Source organism: Danio aesculapii, chromosome 2, assembly GCF_903798145.1.
Source record: "Danio aesculapii chromosome 2, fDanAes4.1, whole genome shotgun sequence".
Lineage (NCBI taxonomy): Eukaryota > Metazoa > Chordata > Actinopteri > Cypriniformes > Danionidae > Danio > Danio aesculapii.
The window spans coordinates 6,179,441-6,205,084 of record NC_079436.1 but is presented as its reverse complement, the minus strand read 5'-3'; the positions used below and the strand labels follow the sequence as shown (position 1 = coordinate 6,205,084).

The 25,644-nt window shown below is 35.3% G+C and overlaps 2 protein-coding genes across 2 annotated transcripts in view; both read right to left on the bottom strand.

Annotated features, from left to right (window-relative positions):
- Positions 1-16,585, bottom strand: part of zgc:153615 (uncharacterized protein LOC777747 homolog) — an 18,796-nt gene extending 2,211 nt beyond the window's left edge. Inside the window, exons 1-6 of the mRNA XM_056465797.1 lie at positions 16,498-16,585; positions 13,982-14,100; positions 5,819-5,936; positions 5,527-5,727; positions 1,245-1,368; positions 632-725 (exon numbers count right to left, since the gene is read on the bottom strand). Coding sequence (XP_056321772.1) covers positions 632-725; positions 1,245-1,368; positions 5,527-5,727; positions 5,819-5,936; positions 13,982-14,100; positions 16,498-16,527 — 686 coding nt within the window. The 5' untranslated portion in view covers positions 16,528-16,585. The remainder of the gene's footprint in view (positions 1-631; positions 726-1,244; positions 1,369-5,526; positions 5,728-5,818; positions 5,937-13,981; positions 14,101-16,497) is intronic.
- A 331-nt stretch (positions 16,586-16,916) lies between these two features.
- wu:fi34b01 (adhesive plaque matrix protein) lies at positions 16,917-18,986 on the bottom strand. The gene is made up of 3 exons (XM_056464686.1): positions 18,980-18,986; positions 18,429-18,544; positions 16,917-18,357 (listed from the first exon to the last, which is right to left on the bottom strand). Exons 1-3 carry the CDS (start codon positions 18,984-18,986, stop codon positions 17,032-17,034), a joined length of 1,449 nt encoding a protein of 482 aa, XP_056320661.1. The 3' UTR covers positions 16,917-17,031.
- Positions 18,987-25,644: the final 6,658 nt, after the last annotated feature.

Genomic DNA, 25,644 nt, shown 5'->3' with positions numbered 1-25,644 from the left:
AAAGAACACAATTTCTGAGATTTCCTTGGGACAACTTAATTTTATTTAAAAAATGTAATATTTTCGTCCTGAAAATGTCTTATGTTTATTCTTTTGCACAATGCTGTGAATAAATTAGAATTGCAAAGAGCAAATGCAGTAAAAATGTGAAACATAGATATTCAGTGTCTTGTACTCAGATACCTCACTAAATGCAGTGATGTCTAACTGTATGTGATGCAGGGATGTCTTACTGTAGTGTTCAAATGGCTGTGCAAATAGTATACAGTGCTGTCTTGAGCATTTTCAGGAGGTGTCACCAAAATCTGACTTTTTTGCATCGGAAAAGATGGACAGAGTAAACTGTCATAATGAAAACATGACAAAGCCATTTGACTATCATGTTCATAAACAATGGTGTCAGGACTCTTCATCTTGATGACACTGACACTTTCATTGACATTAATACTTGCTTTTGAGGGATGAGCTCTCCATTTTGAGTAAGTGACATGCTTTTGCAGGTTATTCAACTAGGTTTTGCAGTTTGTACTAATTTTTTTGAGAAATGCATTAACTGTTGTGCAAATGTAAATAGCGTTGTGAGAAATGCACCAAAGCCACTGAGAAAAACTGTAACTGGGTATTGCCTAACCTGGTTAGATCTTCCACATCTACCAGCATGGCATCCTGTTCCATGTGTAGTTCATCTCTCATTAGCAAAAGCTGAACCAGCTCCTCATTCAGACCTGCAACGCAATAAAAAAAATCTATCAATTCAGTCAATAAATAAATATTTTTCTTGTTTAGCCTTGACAGAGACTGGACAGAGATTGATAGACAAATGGACAGACAGACAGACAGACAGGCAGACAGACAGGCAGGCAAATGACATCTAAATGGGCTGCAGAAATATGTATATACACACCATAACAAATGGTTAATCTAAATTCATTGACCTTATTTAAATAATCAACACTTTTTTATTCTTGTACATATAATTATCAGAGGTATTATCTATTTTTGTTCTTATTTTTCTGTCATGTATTTCTCATTTACTGTACATTTTATTAATTTGACAATGTGAATATATGTCATATTTTATACATATCTAAAACATTTCGGAAGTACTGTACAACATGTCATGCTAATAAAGCAACTTGAACTAGACTGTACTAGGACAAGAATGGGTGATGTTCAATAGTTTTAGAACAACAAACTTAAAATGTTGACTCATATGTGTATTTTTGGAATAAATCTGACTTCACCTTGTATCTGAGAATGCAGGTCATTGGTGATGACTTGTAACTGACCGAGACTCATATCCCTCAGGTCCACAGGCCTCAGATTCCTCTTCATCAGACTCTCACTGATGTGTGGCAGATGTGGTAACTAGCATGGGGAAAAGGTTGAATCCAGGTGAAAGTGCATTAATTAATTAATTAATTTATTTATTATTGCGATTATTGTTGTTGTTCTGAGGTGGATAATTCACCCAAAGAATTAAAAATGTACCCTTTTTTCTGCTGAACACAAAAAATAAATGTTGGAAACAAGTAACTGTTGACATTCATAGTATATGAATTCATAGAATAGCAAAGTCTACTAAAGGAGTTCGAGCCTTCTCATTTATGGCTCCTAAACACTCTCTCCATTTAAAACTAGATTAAAGAGGTATCTTTTTAGTAAAACATACACGCAATTCATTATATAATGATATGTTGCATGAGTGTGCTCCACGCAGGTGAGTGGGCTTGACAAACCACCTGTAGGACACACTCCTCTTGTCTTAATGCACCTGGTATTTTGTTAGAAATACCAATGGCTACCAGTTTCCAATGTTTCAAAATATATTTTGAGTTCAACAAATTATTATTGACAAATGAAGGGTGAGTAAATGATACAATTACATTTTTTAGGTGAATGATCACTTTAAATGGCCACTTTTTTTGTGAAGTGTCTCAAGTCCCCTAGAGTTAAACAATAATCATTTGACTGTTCCACGGGTTCGAACTGAAATGGGGAGGCGAGCGTTTAGGAAGCCTCCCAAACCACTCCCAACCCCCTCCCCCCTTTCATCCATGGGCCCGTTCTTCGAACCTCACTTAAATGATCTAATATGATTTGGCAGATCCTGGATCTTTTAATCTTGATGACTGATCTCTGGCTAATTTGGTTCTTCAAACAAGCTCGCGAATCAGATTAAAATGTCTGGATAAACTGATCTGAGCCTATCGATCCTCGAAATCATAAGCAATGCTACGATTGGCTGACGGCACAGCAGTGTAATGACATCATCTCATTAATATTCAATTATCCATGTGAGCGAAATTACATAAAATTAATAGGAAACGGTTTGTTAAATATGATACGCAATAACTTTCCACCTTTGTTGTGGGCTGCAGCCTTAACACTTTCATGCGTCAAGAGTATTTAGCAATTTATTTAGTTTTACAGTTCAAGTTTTACAGTTTTTTTTTTTACTATTTACTATTTTCCCAAGTGTATATAACTACTACTGTAAGAAAATATTAGTATTCGGTGCACACTTTCAGTATTACCTTTGCTTGAAATGACCCGATCTAATCCTCTTTATATGAAATAAGCCTGCTCCCGAGCAGGTTTGAGCTACCTGAACTGTTGCTATGACAACAATTGTGGGATGAGATTTGAAGAACGATATGATCCTGGATCGTGTCAAATAGTCAATTACCAAATCCAGCTAATTGAGTAATCCACATACGAAGAATGGACCCCTGGAATACTCTTCATTCTGAACTAAAAATATTTGAGCTCATCCAAATCAAATATTTTAGCTGTATCCTTTTTAACATACAACAACAGTCCATTTCTCAATGTATGTATTTTTAACAAATTGTAATGTGGTACAGCTAACAACTAAACTGTATTTTTTATGTTATTTTAACTTCTATTTATTATTATTATTTATTTATCTTCATAAATCGTGTGTTGTGTACCTCTTGGCAAGGTTTACCCTTGTACTCGATCTCAATGGTTTTTTTTATCTGGTTAAATAAAGAAACATATATAACAAATTTTATCATTATTAATTAGTTGAGCCGATCTTGGAGTTCAGCGGGATCACTTTTAGCTTAACTTAGCATAAATCATAAAATTGGATTAGGCCATTAGCATCTCACCTAAAAAAAAATGTAAAAAGTGTTTTGATAGTTTTCCTATTTAAAGCTTGACTATTCTGTAGTTACATCGTCTGCTAAGACTGATGGAAAATGAAAAGTTGCTATTTTGTTGGTCGATATGGCAAGGAACTAGGGGAGAGTGGAGCACAAAGTAACACTTTTGGTTTTGGCCAAATAATGAACAAAGCAATGTTGTTAAACAAACCATATTTTTTTTACCAAAAACACACAAGCCTCTCCTACAAATGAGCACTGAAAGTATGATCGCCAGATCTACGGTTTCTGTGCAGCATTGCCAAAAGTGCCAGGAGTAAAATGTTTTTATTTACCCCACCTGCGGGGCAAGTTGTAACAGTGAGAGAGTTAGTTGTAACACGTGCTTATAAAGTCAGATTTCACACAATTAATTTAAATTTAGTTTACTACAAATAGTAGCTATATTTTCTCAGTACTTGGCTCAATTTAATTTCTTATTCCACATCACACAGCATGTTTATTTATTTATCTATTGGATAAACACATTTGGATGTATTTGCATTATTATACAATGCATTTATTTGAATTATTAGCAATAAAACAAATTTTATTAAAAATTATTTTATATTTAAAAAACATTTTCATATAAAAAGTTCTTCACATTACACTCAAAATTCAAAAATATTATTATTAAAATGTTATTTTAATTGGCGTCCAACATTCTGTGGCTTATTTCTAACACCCTGTTTTACAACTAACCCCGCTGTGTCGTGTTTTCCTCAAAACTGGCTAGCAGTCACTGTGTGTTTTTCACTGTGTTCTTTCAAAATTGTTTCATCTTTTAGCCTAGAAGATGGCAATCACAACAATATAAGATTTTACTTGCATACTTTCTTTTTTTAAATAAAAAAATATTGACTATAATTTAAAAATATATATGTTTATGCTGCAAAAAATGGTTTCTTTTGTGTTTCTCATCCAAATTTTGCTTAACTTTTTCAATAATTGGCAGGAGGACATCTGCCAACCCTGTGGTGAAAACCTCAGAAGCATGCCATGTTTAACCCTGAGTAAATACCTTAAAACTCCATTTATTTACATTTTACCCAACGTTACTTTGTGCCCCGCGCTCCCCTATACTCTCATTCCACCATAATAATCAAGAACTTTAGTTTTATAACATGGCTGCAGCAGCAGCACCTGTAAAATAGTCTCCAGCTAAGTACAGTTGAAGTCAGAATTATTAGCCCCCCTAAATATGAGCCTCCCCGTTTATTTTTTTTCCACAATTTCTTTTTAACTGAGAGAAGATTTTTTCAACACATTTCTAAACATAATAGTTTTAATAACTCATTTCTAATAACTGATTTATTTTATCTTTGCATGATGACAGTAAATAATATTTGACTAGATATTTTTCAAGACACTTCTATACAGCTTAAAGTGACATTTAAAGGCTTAACTAGGTTAATTAGGCAGGTTAATTAACATGGTTTGTTCTATAGATTATTGAAAAAAAATTGCTTAAAGGGGCTAATAGTTTTGACCGTAAAATATTTTTAAAAAAAATTAAAAACTGCTTTTATTCTAGCCGAAATAAAACAAATAAGACTTTCTCCAGAAGAAAAAAATATTATCAGTGAATAATAATATGAATAATAATAATATTATCTATGAAAATTTCCTTGCTCTATTAAACATCATTTAGGAAATATAAAAAAATTAAATAAATAAAAATCAAAGGGGGGCTAATAATTCTGACTTCAACTGTAAATAGGTCAGTGTGTCCAAACCCTGTTCCTGGAGGCACTGCACCAACAATTCACATTTCAAACACTTCCTAAACAAACACATCTGAGTGAACTTAGAAGTGAACTTAGAAGAGATTCAAAAACCTGAAATGATTGGGTCAGATAAGGAGACCTCTACAATATGTACTGTGCCTCCAGGAACAGGCTAAGTAAACACTGAATTAGATACTGTAACAGCACTGCGTCTTATTATAACCCCTGCTGCAGTCATTGTACAGCAGCAAAGTTCCTTAACTATTATGTAAGAATGAGAGATTGTAGTTCCTAGCCATATAAAAAAAACAGCAACTTTTCATTTCCCATCAGTCTTAGTGCACAATTTAACTACAGAAAAAAAGTCAAACTTTAAATAGCAAAATTATCATTTTTTTATTTTGATAATGCTAATGGTCCAATCTGATTCAATGATGTATGCTAAGCTAAGCTAAAAGTGTTTTACCAGACCCAGAGATGGGTTGAATAGATTAAAAAATTGCAAAACTTAACTGTTTAACTGCTTGACTGTTTAACTCTATTTCCCCCCAAAATGTGGAGTGTCCCTTTAAGTGTGTATAAAACTTTTGTATAACACAACACTTTTGTTAGACACTTGTCTTACTAACCAGGTCTGCCACAGGAGACCTTCTGTGTATCTGAATCTGTCTCTCCACCTCCACCTGCATGCGGGCCATGGGACGGGCCAAAGCTAGAGCCACACGCGCCTCCTCCTGCAGCCGCCGCTGGAGCCGCCAGAACTCTGAATCCTCCGAGTCTAGGTCTTCCTCTCCTGTATCCCGGTCTGACAGAGAGGAACTCTGTTTACTCTACAGTAAGACAGATAAAAAAAATAAACATTATTCAATTACATTACGTTAAACACGAATCCTACATGCAGAAATGGCTAAGGGTTAATACCATAGGTGACAATGGGGTGTCTAGGCTGGTCTCTGTTCTGCTGTCCTCTGCATCACTGTCCCGGTCACTGCTGCTGTCATTCACAAAGCACATCTGTAGGTTCACCCCATTCTGAAGACTAGAGTGAGAAAAGACAGGGATGTTTAACAGGTCTATCTTTTGGAGGTTGGCATTTTGTTGTTAATCCCTTCAGACTTGAATTATGTTCATATTAACTTTTTAGAAAAATGTAAATGTATATTTCCCCTGTTATACAATTGAGAACAGATAAAAAGATTAAAATTGTTAATATTTTACAATTTTACTCGGGGGATACTCTTCCCGAGGCCCTCAGACTATGCAGAGTCACTGATTCGATCCAAGACCAACGACGAGATGATCCCAAGGTTTCCATATCCTGGACCAGGCCGTATCCTGAGCAGCTACTGTGGTGGTCATGGAGGAGTGGAGAACATGAGACTGATTCCTGTGACGCTCCAGAGACAGACGAGTCTTCGCTGAGGCCAGCTTCCAGCCTTCGTCACTGAGACTGCAGCTCTGCACAAGACGTTTGGCCAGCGGAGAAATTAAAATGGTCGTGCCCAACTGAGTTTGGTTTCTCTCAAGGTTTTTTTCTTCACTTTCGCCATTAGTGAAGTTTTTTTCCCTCTCCGCTGTCGCCACTGGCTTGCATGGTTCGGGATCTGTAGAGCTGCGCATCGTTGGATTTGCTCTTCAGTGTTTGGACTCTCAGTAGTGATTATTAAACTACACTGAACTGAGCTAAACTGAACTGAACTTAAACACTACAAACTGAACTACACTGTTCCTATTTACTATGACCTTTTATGTGAAGCTGCTTTGACACAATCTACATTGTATAAGCACTACACAAATAAAGGTGAATTGAATTGAATAATCTTTAATTGATTTCTTTGTTTGTCCATTTCAATAGACATAAGGTCAAAACAGATGTACTTCAAAAACAATATACCAACATTAAAATAAAACTAAAATACAAATTGCTGATCTTTTGATCTTTTCATGAGGTTACAAACTTGAATAATATAAAATTTTAACTTTAATTTTCAGGTTTTTGTTTATATACTGCACATTATTAGAACCCGCTGTATATTATAATGGATGGACATTCAAGAAATATCATCAAAAAATTAAAGTTCTGTCAATTTGCCTACTCTTTACTTGTTTAAAACCTTTATGCGTTTCTTTTTTCTGAACACAAAAGAAGATATTTTGAAGAAAGCTAGAAACCTGTAACCATTGACTAATATAGTATTTGTTTTTTCAAATGGAAGTCAATGATTACAGGTGTTCAGCTCTTCTTTTGTGTTCAGGAGAAAAAGAGAAACTCTTAAGTCTGGAACCACTCAAGGGTGAGTAAATAGTCAGTGAACAGTGATTTATGGGTGTGTAAACCCACACAGCAAAACCCTCTCAGTAAAATTTACTCAGTTCAGAAAGTATTTGGTCCCTATTTAAATAGGGGCAAACAGGTTGGTAAAAAGTAAAGCTGCTGTTTCTGGAATTGCTTAATGATCCCGTGCTGAGATTTTGAGAGATTCAATGTATTATAATTCAGCATGACTTCATCAAGGCTGTGACTGAAGTCAGTTGTAGTTTTGTGTTTCTCTTCTGTGTTTCTGCTGATTTTTATTTAATTTTTTCCTTTATTTTTATGCCAAGTACAAATGTCATTGTTTATTCAGATATATTTTTTTTATAAACCCACTTTAACAAACCCTAAATACACTGCCTAAAGAAAGATAGTAAAAAAAAGTAGTGTTTCTGCATATTAACAGCAGATGTTCATCATCAGTTCTCAATCATAACCTAATTAATCCTTTCATGGTCACATTATTGAGTAACATTAACTCAATTTAGAGAGGGACCAAATAATATCTAAACCAGGGGTCACCAAACTTGTTCCTGGAGGGCCGGTGTGCTGCAGATTTTAGCTCCAACCCTAATCAAACACACCTGAACAAGCTAATCAAGGTCTTACTAGGTATACTTGAAACACCCAGCCAGGTGTGTTGAGGCAAGTTGGAGCTAAAACCTGAAAGGACACCGGCCCTTCAGGACCGAGATTGGTGACCCCTGATCTAAACTGAGTAAATTTTACTCAGAGGATTTTGCTGTGCACTGTCTAATAGAATGGACAGACATACTTTATGTCTAAGCTCACTGTCCATTAATGCAGTGGTTCCCAAAATGGGGGTTGTGGGACATTGACGAGGGGTCGCTTGAGGAAAACTCAAATAAATTTTATTAAACTATTAGAATTACCATATTTTAATCATAACCCACAGAAGATAGTTAATAGTTACATTAAAGAAATAACAACATATAAATAAAAATCCATCAGTTTTTTTTCCATTGGATTGCGACCCCTGATGTGTTTGATTTTACAGGGCCAAGTTAAACTTTCTGACAACCTTTATGGCACTCTAATACATTAAAAATAAGATATTTGAGGTTAATATTAAATTAATAAATGAAAATAAAAAGTATATGGTTAATAGATGGTTGCATGTTTGAGTTGTCAATATGCTTATGTTTATATAGGCCTATAGTTTTGTGCAACGTGTTTATATTTATAACCACCTTAGAGAAAAATAGGGGACGCGAGTCACTGACATTGTTATTTTAGGGGTCGCGGGCTGAAAAGTTTGTGAACTCTTGCATTAATGGGCTGCCATAGTTTTAGAAATCCTACATAAAGCTTGCAATTCTACAATCGATTTTTTTACTTTTATTAGTAAGTGCTATGCTTCTTTTTTCTATACAATCTTTGAAATATTAGCAAACATATCAATAAATGTGAATAAAATCATTGAAAATCTTGCTAACTTCTGCACTTGGAACAAAGTGCCACAAAGCCTCTTTTCACCCTAGCAGATATTTCTCAAATTACAACCAACAGAGCTTTATCATGAACAACAAGTTTTAAATTCGGGCTGGTAATCAAAAAAAATTAATTAAATAAATAAAAAAGTAACCTGACGTGATGTCCAATGAAATGGATGCAGGACAAAACTTTACTCACTATTTACTCACCCTCTAGTGCAGTGTTTCCCAACCCTGTTCCTGGAGGCACACCAACAGTACATATTTTGGATGTCTCCATTATCTGACCCATTCATTTCAGGTTTTGGAGTCTCTTCTGATGTTATGATAAGATGATTCAGGTGTGTGTGATTAGGGAGAGGTTGAAAATGTGGACTGTTGGTGTGCCTTCAGGAACAGGGTTGGGAAACACTGCTCTAGAGGTTCCAAACCTTTATGAGTTTCTTTATTTATTTGAATGCAAAAAAGATATTATGAAGAAAGCTGAAAACTGGTAACCACTGACATCCATAGTAGGGAAAAGTACCATGGAAGTTAGTTACAGGTTTCTAGCTTTCTTCAAAATATCTTCATTTGAAATCAACAAACCAGTCGTTTTTTGGTAACCAATTTGTAATCAAGTCAAACAGGTTTGTAACGAGTGAAGGGTAAAATGCATAGTTCAAGATTTGTTGAGTCTGAGTTTGTTTAGCATAAGTTAAAAATGAATGTTTAAAATGGATAATTATTAGCAGCAAAGACACTTGTGGTACATAAAAACAGCTTAATGCCAAAATATGCCATTTAGAATGCATTTTGATTTGTCAATGTAAGCTGAAGTCTGGAACATTACATAAGTTAAACTGTTAACTTTAAAATAAGAACTTCAGACCATGTGTAAAACTGAAAAGCGAAAGAAAGTTAGCCCTATTTTTAATAGTTGCTAACCACGCTGAAACACACTTCCCATGTAAATCACTTTGTCAGACTTTCCTGTTCAATTGCAAGAGTTTTTGTGGTTAGTAGTATTCTTAGAAAACCAATAGTTTTCAAGTAAGTCTATAATTCCAACTGAAGGCTTTATCAGTTTGTTACTATGAGATTGAATATGCAGTATCGCTTCACAGCTTTTTCTTTTTTAACCCAAACAAGAAGGAAAAACATGCCCTTTGACTAGTTTTCTGAAATGTTATTCTTCATGGACTTTCCTAAAGCATTCTAGTAAACCTTGTATTACCTAGCTGCAAATTAAAAATACACACAGAAAAAAACATGGTCTGTAAATTGATGAGGCTGTTTATTATACATTCAATCAGTTTCTGTCTTTAAGATAAAATATCAACAGGAATTAATTTACAATGCAGTATGTAACAGTATATAACTGTTTTGGGTATATCAACACTTATATGTGGATTAAATATAACATGTATTTGCTTATTAGTCACTATTTTCAACTAAACTTCCCATTCTCCAGTTTAAAGTTAAAACAAAATATAATAATAGTAATAATAATAGAATTATCATTGTTGTTGTTGTTAAAACAATAGCAAATATTAATTGAGCCAATAGTGGAAACAAAGCAGACTTCTCCAGAATAATATGATTTATATGGTGATAATGAATTGCATACCTGCATTTCGTTGCCTTGTACTTGTACATGTGTGATGACAATAAATTGAATCTAATCTAATCTAAATACTTGGTATGCAACAATCAATTGTCATGGCAACATTAGTTATAAATATTCAATGGACCCTTTTCACAAGACTTTTGTGAAGCGTTTAACGGTCATCATGATCTTCAATCCTTGAAAGTTTTTAATATTTAGATTTTTTTAAAAACCGTATGAACATTTATATGCATTTATGTAGGCATTATATCATCTTTGCGTCAAACTACAAAAAAATTAATAACTGCTTTCTAATGCAGTGTCTATGGACAGAGTAAATTTGCTGTTATTCTCTCCTCTGGCTGCTGTCAGTCTTATACTATTTTATTCCTTTTTCTGAAAGTCTTGATGAAGCCATCGTGCAGTTTTTCTTTCATTATTTCAGCAAAAAAGATTGTAAAAAATGGTTTGTTGTACTCTCTCATTCACTGCGCTCTAAGTTTACCTAACTGTGATGACTTCCGCTACTGAGAAACGCTGAAATGTGAAAAGGGTCTATCAGTGTGGGGGAAAGTTACTTTTGAAAGTAATTCATTACAATATTGAGTTACTCCCTTAAAAAAGTAACTAATTGAGTTACTTAGTTACTTTTTATAGTAAGTAATGTGTTTCGTTACTTTTGAATTACATTTGTGTTACTTTGTTTAACCTAGAACTTGTTTTTTTCTTTCTTTTTTAAATAGAGGAGTTCTGTAATTAACAATAATTTCTGTATAACCTACACCTTCATTTACTTAAAAAAAAAAATCACATCAAAAAATTATATTTTATTATAGGTTATCTGAGAACTTCCTTACCTCAGAGCTATACATACATATTATTGAACGTTTAAAGCAGGGGTGTCCACACTCGGTGCTGGAGGGCCGGTGTCCTGGAGAGTTTAGCTCCAACCCTAATTGAACAAACCTGAACCATCTAATCAAGCTCTTAAGCTGCCGGCACACCATAGATTGTGTGTGCGAAATTCTGTCGTACGGAGCTGCGAAAAAGGGGCGGGATTAAACAAGATGATTAGACATTAAAAAAGCGAGCGATTGCTCCATGTTTTAAATTTCTGTGCAGAAAGGTCATGTTTTGATCCTCGATTGGTCTCACGCAGTCAAGTGATGCGATTTTGCAGGTCAGAGTTCACCAAGCTTGAACTTTGCACCGCAGCGAACTGCGAAACTTAACGCATGACCTTGCGTTTCCGGTCTGTCGCATTCTCGTGCTTATGAATGGAAGTCTATGGAAGGAAAAGCCCAGTGTGACCGCAGCTTTAATCTTTAAGCTGCGGTCACACTAGAGTTTGTGTGTGCAAAATTCTGTCGTACGGAGCTGCGAAAAGGGGCGGGATTAAACAAAGATGATTAGACATTAAAAAAGCGATTGATTGCTCCATGTTTTAAATTTCTGTGCAGAGAGGTCATGTTTTGATCCTCGATTGGTCTCACGCAGTCAAGTGATGCGATTTCGCAGGTCAGAGTTCACCCAGCTTGAACTTTGCACCGCAGCGAACTGCGAAACTTAACGCATGACCCTGCGTTTCTGGTCTGTCCCATTCTCGTGCTTATGAATGGAAGTCTATGGAAGGAAAAGCCCAGTGTGACCGCAGCTTTAATCTTTAAGCTGCGGTCACACTAGAGTTTGTGTGTGCAAAATTCTGTCGTACGGAGCTGCGAAAAGGGGCGGGATTAAACAAAGATGATTAGACATTAAAAAAGCGATTGATTGCTCCATGTTTTAAATTTCTGTGCAGAGAGGTCATGTTTTGATCCTCGATTGGTCTCACGCAGTCAAGTGATGCGATTTCGCAGGTCAGAGTTCACCCAGCTTGAACTTTGCACCGCAGCGAACTGCGAAACTTAATGCATGACCCTGCGTTTCTGGTCTGACGCATTCGCGTGCGTATGAATGAAAGTCTATGGGAGGAAAAGCCCAGTGTGACCGCAGCTTTACTAGATATACTAGAAACTTCCTGGCAGGTGTGTTAAAGCAAGCTGGAGCTAATCTTAGCAGGACACCGGCCCTCCAGGACCAAGTTGTTGGAAAGAGAAGACCTTAATGATGTGCTTTGGTTAAGTCACATGACATGCAGTGTTTTTCTGTAGCGCGATTTCTGACAGACTGGCGTTTATTGTGAGTAGTTGCTGAATGCAAATTTTCTGACAGACTGGCGTTTATTGTGAGTAGTTGCTGAATGCAAATGAAGTCAATAAAAACAGGATCAAATTATGCCAGATCCACAAAAAAATCTGAAACATCTCCTCCAGTAAGTTCTGATGACATATTCACAACTCAAAAAAGTTATCAAATAATTTTTTTGTAAATCGATCAAATGTATGTGTTGCAAATTGGCAAAACTGTGCAATAGGATTAGCTAGCTAGCAAGGTCAGCTGTGAACTTTTAAGTTGTAACAATAACAACATGAAAGCTAGTAATATAATGTTGATTAGTTGTATGTTAATGATATTTGCATTATGGATAAAATCTCGTTTTAATGGCAGTACCACTTTTGAATAGATACAGGGAACGGTGTATTAGCGAGCACCACCATGTTCTATGTTAAGTGAAAGAAGAAAAGGACAGAGCTGACTCTCCCTGCAGATGAAATTGAGGATGAGATGGGTTTAGTGTATGATTCAGATTGGACATTTGATAAAAGCAGTGATGCAGACAGTTCAGGTAAGTTAGCTCTGAGGCAGATAAGACAGGTGTAGTATAGTATATAGTATAATAATATATAAACATTGTTAGCTAGTAGCTACATCATTCTGATGCATCTGGATATACTAGACTTGATATTTATTTGTTATAATATTTACTGGAGGAAATATTTATATTTACTGTATGTTGTATACATGATAATACAATATTAAGTTTGTTTTTAATAATAGTCAGCAAAAAAGAAAGCAGTAAATGAAAGTTGTTGGAATATCAGCTGTTGAAATGTATGTATAAGGTGTCATTTATAAGTTCAGTGTTAAAGCTTATAATACTGCAACACCAAATGAACCCTTTCAAACAACAAAACTATTAATAATAATAAGGAAAGTTTTAAATTTGAAATTTCTAAGTTAGATTCACGGTTGGACGTTGTTGTCATATGGCAATATTTCATAAAGTACCTTAAACAGACATTTTTCCCATTTTTTTTTTACGGCATTTCAAGTTAAGCCATTTTAAGAAAAGAAAAACAGTCAAACATTTTTTGGATCTATCATAATGCATGCAGTAGAGGGTTAAATCTAATCAAATTAAGTATTTTTTATGAGCTAAAAGCAATGTGCAAGTTTCAGGTGTGAAATTGAGGTGTTTGTCCAGAACACTGAAACAATCACTACTGATATGAAGCGAGGGTTCTTTCTTATTAACATTTGGATGTGTCAGGAGCATTATAATAGATAATTTTTTTATGCAATGATCAAATTAAGCTTTTCTTAGATTGAAAACATCAAATCAGAGCTGCTTGTTTCATAACTTGATGACGTAACAAATAGCCATCTTGAGGCAAATGGGACGAAGCTAAAGGTATTCTCAGCAAAAAGATTTTAAAAAGCGGTCATATTTCTTTTATTCAAAACACTAGCTGTATTGATCAAAGTCAGTGCAGTTAAAGACTAAAAATAGTCAACATGACATACTGTATGACACACCACCAACCCACTGAACAGAAGCGCACACTAACCGTGAGGACAGGCAGTTTTTGCCGCTCTTGCTACAGCCAGTGAAGGTAATCGGTCCGTCGTCATAGAAACTGCCGAGGGCCAGCTTCTGCCTAATGGACTCCCTCTCATTCCTCTGGGCCTGAGCGAAAACACAGTTGACTTGAATGAGGAGAACAGTCAGAGTCACACAGCATGTAAAAGGCCACAGAGGATGTCGCAGTTTGACATGGCATTTTTAAACACTCATCAGCTTTCATGCATCTACATAAAGTGGCTATTTAAAGCTTGAAGGAAGTTTATAAATAATGTGGTGGATTTCAAGAGCAGTGTGGAAAAGGAGAGATAGCAATGTTGGGCGTGTGGATTGGAAGGTACGATCTAAATTTAGATTTTGTGCTGCATGGAAATGACTAGTCAATAAATAGACAAAAAAAGGAGACAAAAAGAAAAAGAGAGAAAAAAAAGAGAATAGTACAAACCATCTACATGAATGTGCAGATATGTAGTACATATTACTAGTTTTCTTTCATAACCTTTTTTAGTAATCATACGTGTCTTTTTGTATATATCAGATATCAAATTGTGCGTTTTTGTGTGTATATGCTTATATTTATAATATAATCACTTTTTTTATTATGTAATCTGCAACGCTTTGGCAATACTTGACTAGTCATGCCAATAAAGCTCATTTGACTAACTAGATAGATAGATAGATAGATAGATAGATAGATAGATAGATAGATAGATAGATAGATAGATAGATAGATAGATAGATAGATAGATAGATAGATAGATAGATAGATCCTTTCATAAACAGATAGATAGATGGATGGACAGATGGAAAGAAATGGCCTTTCATAGATAGATAAATAGATAGACAGATGGACAAACAGACAGGTCAGGCCTACCATAGATAGATAGATAGATAGATAGATAGATAGATAGAGATAGATAGATAGATAGATAGATAGATAGATAGATAGATAGATAGATAGCCTTTCATAAACAGATAGATAGATGGATGGATGGACAGATGGAAAGAAATGGCCTTTCATAGTTAGATAAATAGATAGACAACAGACATGCCAGGCCTTCCATGGATGGATGGATGGATGGATGGATAGATAGATAGAGCCTTTCATAAACAGATAGATAGACGGATGGATGGACAGATGGAAAGAAATGGCCTTTCATAGATAGATAAATAGATAGACAGATGGACAAACAGACAAGGGCAGGGCCTACATAGATTAGATAGATAGATAGATAGAAATAGATAGATAGATGATAGATAGATAGATGTAGATATAGATAGATAGATAGATAGATAGATAGATAAGAGCCCTTTCAATAAACAGATAGATGGATGGATGGACAGATGGAAAGAAATGGCCTTTCATAGTTAGATAGATAGATAGACAAACAGACAGGCCAGACCTTCCATAGATAGATAGATAGATAGATAGATAGATAGATAGATAGATAGATAGATAGATACTTTCATAAACAGATAGATGGATGGATGGACAGATGGAAAGAAATGGCCTTTCGTAGTTAAATAGATAGATAGACAAACAGACAGGCCAGGCCTTCCATGGATGGATGGATGGAGCCTTTCATAAACAGATAGATGGATGGATGGATGGACAGAAAAATAGCAGACAAAAAAATAGCAGACAAACAAACAGGTCAGGCCTTCCATAGAAAGATAGATAAGGCCTTTCATAAACATATATAAATAGATAGATGGACGGATGAATGGATAAATAGATAAGGCCTTTTATAAACAAATACATATTTGCTGTGCATACATAATAGTCTGTATAGTGAAATTAATATGTTCTCAAACCTATATACTAAGCTCAAACTATTGCCATGGTAACATGGCTGCCTTTTGGTGCTCAGAATGACTCATATTCATTTTAAGATGTCTGGCACCTGCAGAATAATAAAGGCCTGCGACTGTAAAATTCCAGAACTAATACTTTTTTTCTTTTCCCTTTGCTTATTTCGCATTATGCTGGATGCAGAGCAGTTCCTCTGGGACTGATGCTATAGATAGAGGAATGGTGTGGAAGAGCGTCTGATTGATGATGTACTTAAATTATAAAAGGCAAATAAGAAACAACAGCTCTCCCTGTGACGTACTACTGGCAGTATTATCTAGTATATCTGTAAGGCAGTATTTTGAAAAATAATACAAGCTTCATTTTAGTTGCTTAATAAAACAGTCATCACTAAATTAGCACATAATGCTAAGTAAAAGCAGACACCCATACCTCACACACACAAACAAACGTGAGCTTTTTTTTAATGAGCAGCATTGGTTTTAGTCTAAGCAGTGCTTCTTTTTGCCTTGTTAACATCAGATATTCAACTAAACCTATACAGTACAAGCATCTTAACGTTCATTCAAAATATAGGTTCTTTCTTAGCATTCAAAATTGATAATTTTGGTTTAAACTCACACATCATAACCTATTATATACACATACAGCACACCAATGCCACAACACCGCAAAATGGCTGGTCTTACCTGGTAAACACATTTCTCCTGGTGCACCATCTTTCAGCGCATTGTATAGTGCAGCAGCCAAGCCCTAGCATCTACTGCAGTGTCTGAGCTACACCCTGGAGACCGGAATCACACACAGAAAGGGTCTGGGAGGGGGAGCGTGCGAATGAGCACGCAAGGAGCACAAATGAAAGCCTTGCGATGAAACATAGCCACTAAAAAGGCAGTGAACTAGATTCATGCTTTTGTTCTACATCTTCCACGTTTGAATTCTAGCTTCTCTCTGGTGTTTCATTCCCTATGAGAAGGATTCATAGATTTAACTTCAATCTTCCAGAGATTAATAATAATAAACAGAAAAATGACATTTGACCATATCTGATTTATTGAATTGTTTGAGAGAATTTGGACAGTTAAATTGAGACATATGATAAGCCGGAACAATTTTCCATACACATTGGAGCATTTTTGTTTTTCAAAGCCAGTTGTAGCACTTGACTCCATTCCAAATATCTGCCCTCAATCATTTGGTTATTACAAAATCATGCGAAACACTCAATCTGCATCAGCCTCAGACAAATCCACGAACTGAATAGGAAAGGCATCTTTTTCATAAAACATAGAACGTTGTGGTATATTGTACTGGGGAGGGTAATTGGGAGCAAGGATCTCTGCGGGCTCGCATTTGACAACTACAGGTGTAGTACAGGGTTGAGGAGTGATGGTCGTGGTGGTTGTAGGTGGTGGTACGGTTGGGGTTTTGGGAGGATCGATAGGGTATTGCGGATAAAACTCTTGAAAATAATTAGGATAATATTGCCAAAACATCTGGGGGTATTGAGGTTGAGGTTTATAGGGTGGTGGTTGGGGAACTGCTGGGGTGGTGGGGATTGAAGCTGAAACTGGTGTCTTTGGTTTGCCACGATTATAGTAATACGACCAATCAATCTGCGGGTATACTGGCAGCTGAGGATACTGGATTGGTGTTTGGGCAACTGACGAGATTGGTTTGTTAGCAGGGTTTGGCCAACCATGATAGTAAGGATAGTAATATTTCCAAAAGTCTTGAGGGTACCCTGGAAGTTGAGGCTTCTCCGATGGAACTGGGGCAACTGTTGTGGTTGGAACACAATCTGAAACTGGTTTCTCTGTAGGCTTTGGCCCACCAGGATATTGGTATTGAGGGAAGTAAAATGGCCAGAATCCTTGACGGTACCAACGGGACTGAGAGTCCCAAGGTGGAGCTTGGGCAACAGATTCAGAATCGGACACCGAAGCTGGAAATGGTTTTGTTGTTGGATTTGGCCTGCCAGGAGATTGGTATTCAGGGTAGTAAAATGACCAAAATCCTTGAGGGTACCCTGAGGATTGAGGGCTCACAGGTGGTGGTTGGATTGGGCTTGGAAATGGTTTTTCTGTAAGCATTGGTTTGCCATAATTTGGGTAGTAATATGGCCAATGCATCTGAGAGATTTGAGGTTTCTGTGTTGGTGGAGGTTGAGGCTTTGGCAGGGTCTTCCCAGGATAATTGTAATTAGGGTAGAAGTATGACCAAAACATTTGGGAATCTGAAGGCTGTAGGGGCTTCTCTGTTGGCATCGGAGTAGTAACTGGTTTGGTTGTGGTGGTCAAGACAATCTCCTCATCTGTGGAATAAACCTTGCCAGGATAAGGGTAATTAGGCTGGTTGTAAGGCCAAAAAGATTCCAAAAATGCCTGAGGGTATCCAACAGATTGGGGTTTGAGTGTAGGTGGAGGAGATGTTTCTCTAGGTGCAGTGAGGGAAACCTCTGGATTGTACATGTCAGGAGGAGAGGCTATAGGACAAGAAATGACTGCAGAGTTTCCATGCCACTGCATCCGCATCACATTACTCCCTCCCTGTACAAAGAGAAACATCCAGGTTGGTACTCGTTCTGTACTAATACAAAGCTGAATTGTGAGAAGTATACCTGTTGATCAACACCACATCCATCATAGGGTGTAGAATAGACAAGGCCACCATATGTAGGTGTTGTATATCCACAGTAAGGTGGCAACTGAGTGAGAAGAACAGGTGAGCCATTACCTGTAACACAAAAAGGCATTATGATTTAAAACCACAGGAGCTCTTTCTTGCACTTAAACCTTTCCCATAAAACCTGAAGAGGGTTCTTAAACCAACTTGAACTAAAAATTAGCAATTTGTGAAACTACGCATGCATTTTGAAGTGAAATTCTCACATTGATGACACTATTGTGGATTTTTAATTATTGGCCATTTTAGTTGACACTGTAGAAAAAGCAACAATAATTGGTCACAACATATGGTCATTCCTACTATTCGGTGCCACTTCAGAGTAGTAACTGTCCCTGACTTTGAACTTTTCAGGACTTTATCATTTCAGTTGAAGGAGTACTTGGTAAACTATAAGAAAAAATATACTGGTCCAGCTCAGGATATTACGCGTTTAGCATTTTTAACAGAATTTTCACATGTAACAAGCCAAATGTCTCCCGTTACCGAACATTGTCGTATCTTTTAAAAGGCATTTAAAATAAATAGTTGCTGTAATGTTTACATTTTGTAAGAGCTAAAATGCCCATCACTTTACCCTGCAATTGTATTTTTTAAAGTATTACTAAACAAGAATTTCAGTTGAAGTTATTAGCCTCAGTTATTTTTTTCCCCAATTTGTTTAACGGAGAGCAGATTTACTTCAACACATTTCTAAACATAGTTTTAATAGTTCATTTCTAATAACTGATTTATTTTATCTTTGCCATGATGACAGTAAATAATATTTGACTAGATATTTTTCAAGTCACTTCTACACAGCTTAAAGTGACATTCAAAGGCTTAACTAGGTTAATTAGGTTAACTAGGCAGGTTAGTGTAATTAGGCAAGTTTTTGTATAACGATGGTTTGTTCTGTAGACTATCTAAAAAATATTTAGCTTAAAGGGGCTAATAATTTTGACCTTAAATGTTTTCTAAAAAAAATTGAGACCTGCTTTTATTCTAGCCAAATCCATTACCAATTTCCTTAAAAGCAACAAGTTGACTTTACAAAAATAATGGAAGTAAATGCATTGTAACTTAGAACTGTTAGGTTGACTTAATTTTTATAATTATGCAAATTGTACTCACTTTAATTAAACTAAATCACTTTTTTTCCAATACACCTTTATTATATTTGTTTTTTACCCCAGCTCTTCTGTATTTAGCAAAATAACAAAGTAAAATAAATCTGCTCTTGCAGACTCCAGTTTAAAAAAGTATGTACAATTAGCATAATTATAAAAATTAAGTCAACTGAACAGTTCCAAGTTATAATGGGTTTACTTACATGATCTTTGTGAAGTCAACTTGTTGCTTTTAAGGCAATTGGTTTACTCGCTTTAAGTAACTAATCACTTTTTACAGTGTAGTACACTAAACAGTGAAATACAGAAAATTGCTAATAAAACTATTATTTTAAATCAGAGTTATTTTGGTTCGCACCATGATGTGCCTTGTATCATCTCTGCTTTTCTACAGCAGACAAATCCATTTCCTGACAAATTCATGCACATGGTTTAAACTGATCTTCTTTGATTGTATGAAGTTAATAAAATAAATAGCAATACCATGGACCAGGAGTGACAATTTTTGCAAAAACTCCGGCATTAACTACTTATATGGTAAACAACAGGCTAGCATGTGATGACCTGAGGAAAATTTGAACACTGTTTATTAATAAAAAAAAAAATAGATACTAATAATAACAAAAAATTTATATTTATATATATATATATATATATATAATATATATATATATATATATATATATATATAATATATATTCCCCTATAAATATGGGTAACAGGGTGGACGTGTTGTGTCGCGGTCACACTAGAGTTTGAGCATGCAAAATTCTGTCGTACGGTGCTGCGAAAAGGGACAGGATTAAACAAGAAGATTAGACATACAAAACAAATTGATGCAGATTTAAAGTTTGTCCAGAGAGGTCATGTTTTGATCCTCGATTGGTTTCACGCAGTCAAGTGATGCGATTTCACAGGATAGAGTTCACCAAGCTTGAACGTTGCATCGAACTGCAAAACTTGTCGCACGAGTTTGCGTTCCCGGTCTGACGCAGTCTCATGCATATAAATGGAAAGCCTATGGGGGGGCTTTTTAATGGGAATTACAATTAAAGTAACAGGGGACTTTACAATTAAAGTTTCAGGGACACACATTTATTTAAAGAATTCATTAATATATTTAATTATTTTAAATGTATAGAATTTGGTGAGATGTATCTATCTATCTATCTATCTATCTATATATCTATCTATCTATATATATATATATATATATATATATATATATATATATATATATCCATATATCCATCCATCTATCTATCTATCCATCCATCTATCCATACACACACAAATCAATGAAAAGTATAGTATTTATCTGATTTTTCTAAGCTATATTTGTAACTGAACATGAGCATACTTGACCTGGGACATGGCAATTCAGCTACTTGCACTGAAATTAGAGTAATTATTTTAAATTTAAAATAATTTCGAGCACTTTCATTGTGTCCTACTGTGGAAATGGGATAATCCTATCAGACAAGCTTTAAGGATTTTTAAAAAAATGCAATTTTAAACATTCTGTAATACCTTGGGGACACAAATGGCACCGAATAGTAGGAATGAACCGGACACCACAAATGGAAGAAACACAGTTATGCTTAAAGATTTTGCTCCCATCAAATTCTATTGCATGATAAACAAATAGATGAACTCACAACTACCTCGACAGAGCTCAACTTGTGCTACTTCTGGACCACTGAGCTGCAGTCTCATGACATCATCACCACACCTCAACTGTGGAGACATGGCTTTCCAGGCTGCTTCAGAAGAACTGTATAGTTGACCTTTAATTGTGGATTTCTTCTGCAGGTCTGAAATTATAGACATTTCCCCCCCACAACAAAAACAAAAGGCTAAATGAATAAACATTACAACTTTTATTTGTATTTTACAAATTTCCATCATTGTACAGTATTAAACTTTTGGTGTATTTATACTGGCCTCCTGAAGCAGAGCCAAGTGTTCATACCTGGGAGTCTATACCTGACATCGTCACTGAGGTCCTCCAAATTAAAGGACTCAACATATCCCTTTTGGTCTGACACGTATTCTGATATACTTTGGATGTCTTCGTCATTTCCTTTTAGCGTTCCAGACAACGGTAACAGACTGCGGCACTGTATTAGTACAATGCATAGGAAAAAACTTAGTATCACGAACAGTTTATCCTGTCGTTTTCCATACGCCATTCTGGTACGGGCGCGTGTGAAGCACATGCTGCTTTAAGTGTTCGCACCTTGCGCCGATAAATGAATCACCTGTTCATTGGAATGATTACGTGAGATCCGTTTCCTGGCATGTGTTTACGCCGGTTGAATACTGCTTCTCGCGAAAGTTTAACAGCTTATTTTAGTTATAGTGACATATTTTTCTTATTGAGTTATCGCAGGCAGTGCAATAAAGTAAGTCTTAATTTTTTACACTTAATATCCACGTCTTTTACCCTCAAGAACAGCTAAGAAAAAACTCGCAAATTATTTGGCTGTAAAACGTAAGTAACAGACGTAAACCCATGTTCTTGACAAACTTACCTCAGTAACATTTTAAAGACTTTTAAAATATATTTTAGTTACTATTTAGCAAAACAATTTTATATTTAATGTGTATGTACGTTAAAATAATAATAAGGTGCTTCTGAATGCCTGAACACGGTCTCCCACAGAGTTTGATGTTACTGTCACTGGACAGCTCTAATGCCAACTCTCAGATATCCATGGAGACCATCAACACTGGCACTGGGTGAATACCTTCAGTGTACTGTTGCAGGCAATCCAGGTGAGGCTAAAATTCCTTCCTTCGGGTCCATGGTGTCAAGAAACTGCAGGTAAGAAATCAGACTGCTGGATTACTGAACATGGTATATGTGTGAGATGGCAAATTTTTATCCAGGTGAACATCTGAATCAATATTTTGCAGACTTTTTGATTTTAGAGTGTTTGAGCTTAAGGAGGAATTTAAATTTATTTTTATTGTATTTTATTTTTTGTTTGATTTGAACAGTTTTAACTAAGAATCTGATGAGGATTTTGTCATGGGCTGGTATGGTATAACCTTGGATAAAAATGTCATATATCACCATATGACGGTATTGTGATTACTGCTCTAAAGTATTCCTTTTAAAATGTCTGGGTAAAAAACAACAACTTTTTACTGCATTGAACACAATATATTTTATTTTAAGAAACATTTTAAATGTTTTGGAACTGTAAACCTGTAAATAATAATTAAAGTAAATCATTGACTTCTGCTATCTTCGTTAGTTTCAAAAACACTGATGTTTTTACAACTTGAAAAGGCGTCTTTGGTGATCTTTCTTTGGATATAAAGTAAACCATTGCACTGTTTAGGTCTATAGCATGTTTGGATGTTGATACATGCTTGGATGTTTCCTTAATCATGGGCTAACCAGTAGCTTTTGATATGGAGGGCTTTTTTTCTGCTGGAGATACTGTTGCCCTAAAAAACTAAATAAAAAAAATACATTAAAAAAGCTACAGTTTTATGTTTAAACCAGGGGTACCCAAACGTTTTCTTATGAACTTCCAAAATCCAAGCTTGATTGAGAGCGGTGGGCCTAGAGGAAATAAAGCAAACTGTAGTACATTAAAGTTTCCATGGGTCATTTCCTAATTTATTTTATAATAATTATAAATAAATAGAAAACAATATGTCAACCGTATTTACTAATGTCTTCAAATAGTTTGAAAATGTATACTTTTTTCATGAACTTATTACAAGAAATCCATTATATGACAATGGAGTTTAAGGTAACACATTATTTTGATGGTCCATTTGAGTATTTGTAGACTGTCTGCTTAATATCTGTTGATATGCTCCTTCAGAACACATTTAACTTTGCAAGTACATGTCAACTTACACTAACCCCAACCTAACAGTCTACTTATAATCAAATGAGAATTAGTTGGCATGTAGATGCAATGTAACTTAAATTCAACAAATGGACCGTCAGAGTTTAATGCTGAATACACTAGTCATGCTGAACTTACCTTTGCCTTGATTTGCACGCTGATTTCTTCTGCTTTGTCACCCCTTTAAGTCACAGTATGTCAATTTTTTTTTAAATCGGATTCATTTACAACATTTAATTGATGCATTTTATTTCAGTTAGCTTTTTTGTAGCTCAACAATAAAACAAACAAGGCATTACCCAACCCTTTCCAATCATTTTCCCTCTGGTGGGCCAAATCAAAGGATAAAAATGGCCAACATTGGGCCGCAGGCCCTAGTTTGGCCATCTCTGCTTTTAAAGCCTTGACTTTTTCAAACTGTGCACAGTAAAACCAAACAGTCAACTTTAGCAAATGAAATGAGTGTAGTTAACTCTAAAACTTAACAAAGTTAATTCTACTCATTTGAAGAGTTTTGAACTCAGTGTTGAAGGTAATGAGTTTATTAAATACCTCATTACTTCCACTTAAATGGAGTAAGTTCACAGTACTCGTATAGTTTTTTAACTCAAATGGTTTGTAGCAATCGGTTTCCTCAAATGGTTTGAGTTGCCTTAACTTATTGGGTTTTACAGTACTCAGTTGGTTTAACCTCTCTTCATTTATTGGGTTTCACTGTGCTCAAATTGCTTCATTTACTCAAATGGATTAAGTTCACAGTACTCATTAGGGTTAGTTTTGAACTTAAATGCTTTTGTAGCAATCAGTTTTTTTCAAACTGTTTGAGTTACCTTAACTTTTTGGGTTTTACAGCATAAATATAGCAAACTGTATTACATTAAAGTTTCCATGGGTCATTTCCTAATTTATTTCATAATATTTATAAATAAATAGACAATAATTCTTACAATAAAACCATTTTAAAAATCCATTTGTAAAACAATGGAGTTTAATGCCGAATAGCTCATGCTGAACTTGCCTTTGCCTTGATTTGCGTGTTAACTTCTTCTGCTTTGTCACCTCTTCGTTAAGTCACTGTGTGTACATTAAAAAAAAATTATGATTCACTTAATTGACACATTTAATTTCAGTAAACTTTTTTTTTTTTGTAGCTCAACAATAAAACAAACAAGGCATTACCCAACCCTTTCCAATCATTTTCCCTCAAGTGGGCCAAATCAAAGGATACAAAGGGCCAACTTTGGCCCGCAGGCCCTAGTTTGGCCATCTCTGAATTAAAGCCTTGACTTTTCCAAACTGTGCACTGTAAAACCAAACAGTCAACTTTAGCAAATGAAATGAGTGTAGTTAACTCTAAAAATTGACAAAGTTAATTCTACTCATTTGAAAAGCGTTTTGAACTCAGTGTTGAAGGTAATGAGTTAATTAAATACCTCATTACTTCAACTTAAATGGAGTAAGTTCACAGTACTCGTATAGTTTTTTAACTCAAATGGTTTGTAGCAATCGGTTTCCTCAAACAGTTTGAGTTGCCTTAACTTATTGGGTTTTACAGTACTCAGTTGGTTTGAGTTCTCTTCATTTATTGGGTTTCACTGTGCTCAAATTGCTTCATTTACTCAAATGGATTAAGTTCACAGTACTCATTAGGGTTAGTTTTGAACTTAAATGCTTTTGTTGCAATCAGTTTTTTCAAACTGTTTGAGTTACCTTAACTTTTTGGGTTTTGCAGCACAAATATAGCAAACTGTATTACATTAAAGTTTCCATGGGTAATTTCCTAATTTATTTTATAATATTTATAAATAAATAGAAAAAAAATACTTCAACCGTATTTACTAATGTATTAAATTATTTTAATGAACTTCTTACAATAAAATTATTTTAAAAATCCATTTGTAAAACAATGGAGTTTAATGCCGAACAGCTCATGCTGAACTTGCCTTTGCCTTGATTTGCGTGTTAATTTCTTCTGCTTTGTCACCTCTTCGTTAAGTCACAGTGTGTACATTTAAAAAAAAAAACCTGATTCACTTAATTGACACATTTAATTTCAGTAAACTTTTTTTTTTGTAGCCCAACAATAAAACAAACAAGGCATTACCCAACCCTTTCCAATCATTTTCCCTCAAGTGGGCCAAATCAAAGGATACAAAGGGCCAACTTTGGC